This window comes from Penaeus monodon, chromosome 29, assembly GCF_015228065.2.
Source record: "Penaeus monodon isolate SGIC_2016 chromosome 29, NSTDA_Pmon_1, whole genome shotgun sequence".
NCBI classification, from domain to species: Eukaryota; Metazoa; Arthropoda; class Malacostraca; order Decapoda; family Penaeidae; genus Penaeus; species Penaeus monodon.
Genome location: NC_051414.1, coordinates 28,221,355 through 28,223,514, shown reverse-complemented (window position 1 = coordinate 28,223,514; position 2,160 = coordinate 28,221,355). Strand labels below are relative to the sequence as shown.

At 33.5% G+C, this 2,160-nt stretch overlaps 2 protein-coding genes across 2 annotated transcripts in view; both read right to left on the bottom strand.

The window, feature by feature from the left end:
• LOC119591816 (zinc finger protein 513-like) overlaps positions 1-2,160 on the bottom strand; it is a 72,589-nt gene that overhangs the window by 29,871 nt on the left and 40,558 nt on the right. The window lies entirely within an intron of this gene.
• LOC119592095 (RE1-silencing transcription factor B-like) overlaps positions 670-2,160 on the bottom strand; it is a 2,027-nt gene continuing 536 nt past the window's right edge. The window contains exon 2 of the mRNA XM_037940914.1: positions 670-1,689. Coding sequence (XP_037796842.1) covers positions 1,264-1,689 — 426 coding nt within the window. The 3' untranslated portion in view covers positions 670-1,263. The remainder of the gene's footprint in view (positions 1,690-2,160) is intronic.

Here is a 2,160-nt window from a genome sequence, read left to right as displayed (position 1 = left end):
CATAATTCCCAAAATTTACTTATTACAGACCCTCATGCATTACAATTCCTAATACAACTATAATTCAAGATAATTAGAAATTTTTATGATCCAGATTTATGTGTTTTGGCCATACTATTTCAAACAAGCATGGGCCCTTGCCTCTGTCCTACTTGTCTTGAAACAATCAGGATAAGGCAAATCCTTTAAGGAAAATGAAAATGGTTAGAACATACCTGTACATTAACTAAAACCATATTTACTCAATCTAATTTCATACTGTTGGTGCTCCAGTCTCCTCACATCTATAATACAATTCCTGATGACTTCTACCTTTTTAGTGTTGATATAATATTAATCAACCTGGCACACTTGGGGATAAGGAAGCTCATCTGAAGAACATGATATGTATTCTATACAATATACAGGTGTCTGATACAGAGAGAATGATGCAATTAAAATTCTTATCAAAATCCTCTTAAACCTCACTGATAATCCTTTAAACCATGTCAAAAAATTGGAAGAAAGTGTGTTTTCACTTGCAAAAAAATATAAAATAATGTTGGAATCCCTCAACTATTCTTCATAAAAAAATATTAGTTATACATAAAACATAACAGAAACAGAACTTTTACTTCATTCAGGTACTTTTTATGGAATTCTGATTCTATAACAGCAAATCCAGTTTTAAAAAAATCTATCATTTCATCTCAGCAAGGCAAAATTTTCAGCAAGGGTCTCAACACTCAATTTTTTATATACAAGCTCTAAATAGACAATTTCATCCAAGAGCAACCTGAGACACCAGAGAGATTTAGAACTGTTATATAATCCAATTCAATATCATACTGGTATGCAGATACCAGTATGATGTGTACATTAATGTATGTACATCATCCTCATGTCTAAAATTCACATTTTCCACTCACGCATGATATAAATGGAACTCTTTACTGGGAAGATTAACCAAAACATTTCAATTTGTTACTATGAAAGTTAACTATTTAAGTTCAAATCAATCCCACCTGAGTCGCAGACTTACACACTGCTGTCTTCAGGTACAGATTGTTGGGCTAAAGTCACTTATGGTGAGATACTTTCAACACAAGCTGATAGTTCTGAGAAGCTTAATGGTGCTAGTTTTGCTGTACCATCTCTAGATTTTAATCCATTAATGTAGGATCTCCGCTGACCACTACTTCTGATAAGAAAAGTAATGAAAAAAATATCAATATGAAATATATCAAACTAGTCAAATTGCTATAAATTCTTCTACAGATCGCTTCAACTTTGAATATTATGGTGAATCAATATGTGATTCCTTAAATCTTCACTATCTACAGCCTGATAGGAACAGTGTGGGCATGTTGATGATTTATCTCCTGAGTGTACACATGACACATGCCTTTTCAGAAGCACATCTTGGTCAGTTGTGTATGGACAAAAACGGCATGCAAATGTTTGACCTTTGTTGTGAGTGCGTAAATGCCTTTCTAGACTCTGCTTTGTAATAGCACTATAGGCACAGTATTGGCAAGAGTATGGCTTCTCTCCTGTGTGTCTCCTCATGTGGTTTCTCAAGTTAGTGGTGAAGTAAGTAGTATATTCACAATATGGACACTGGTGCATCCTGTTGGTGGCTCCAAGTCCCCTCCCACCTGCAGGGGTTCCATTCTTGCTAGTCCTTGGGGCATCACTGTCCAGATCCACCTGTTGGGGATGTCTTACTTATTTATGGAAAACAACTTTCTTTCTCTACTATATACTTACTTAATAGATTAAGATTAATCAAATATACTGCAATTGTGGCAGTGCTACTTGTTGACGAACTTGTTTCTTCCTTGACTGGTCCATTTTAAATCTTTGAATTTGTATGGCAGAATTCTAATGATATTTGATAAAGTTACTCCAAAATTTCCAACTTAAAAACAGAGAAAGTAATCTTTAAAAAATATAGAATTTACTGCAAACCAAAGTCTACAGAAAATATTCACATTAGGTTCTTGCATTCACTGAAGTTAACAGTATAACTACACATTCTAATTGCAACATTTACTCATAAAAATATGTATGGTTTATGAAATTTCAGGTTAAACATTGGTCATAACAATTATCCCAATGTATATTGCCTTATTATCCCATTTCTAAACTTGAAGATAAGAATTCTGTAGATATATATAT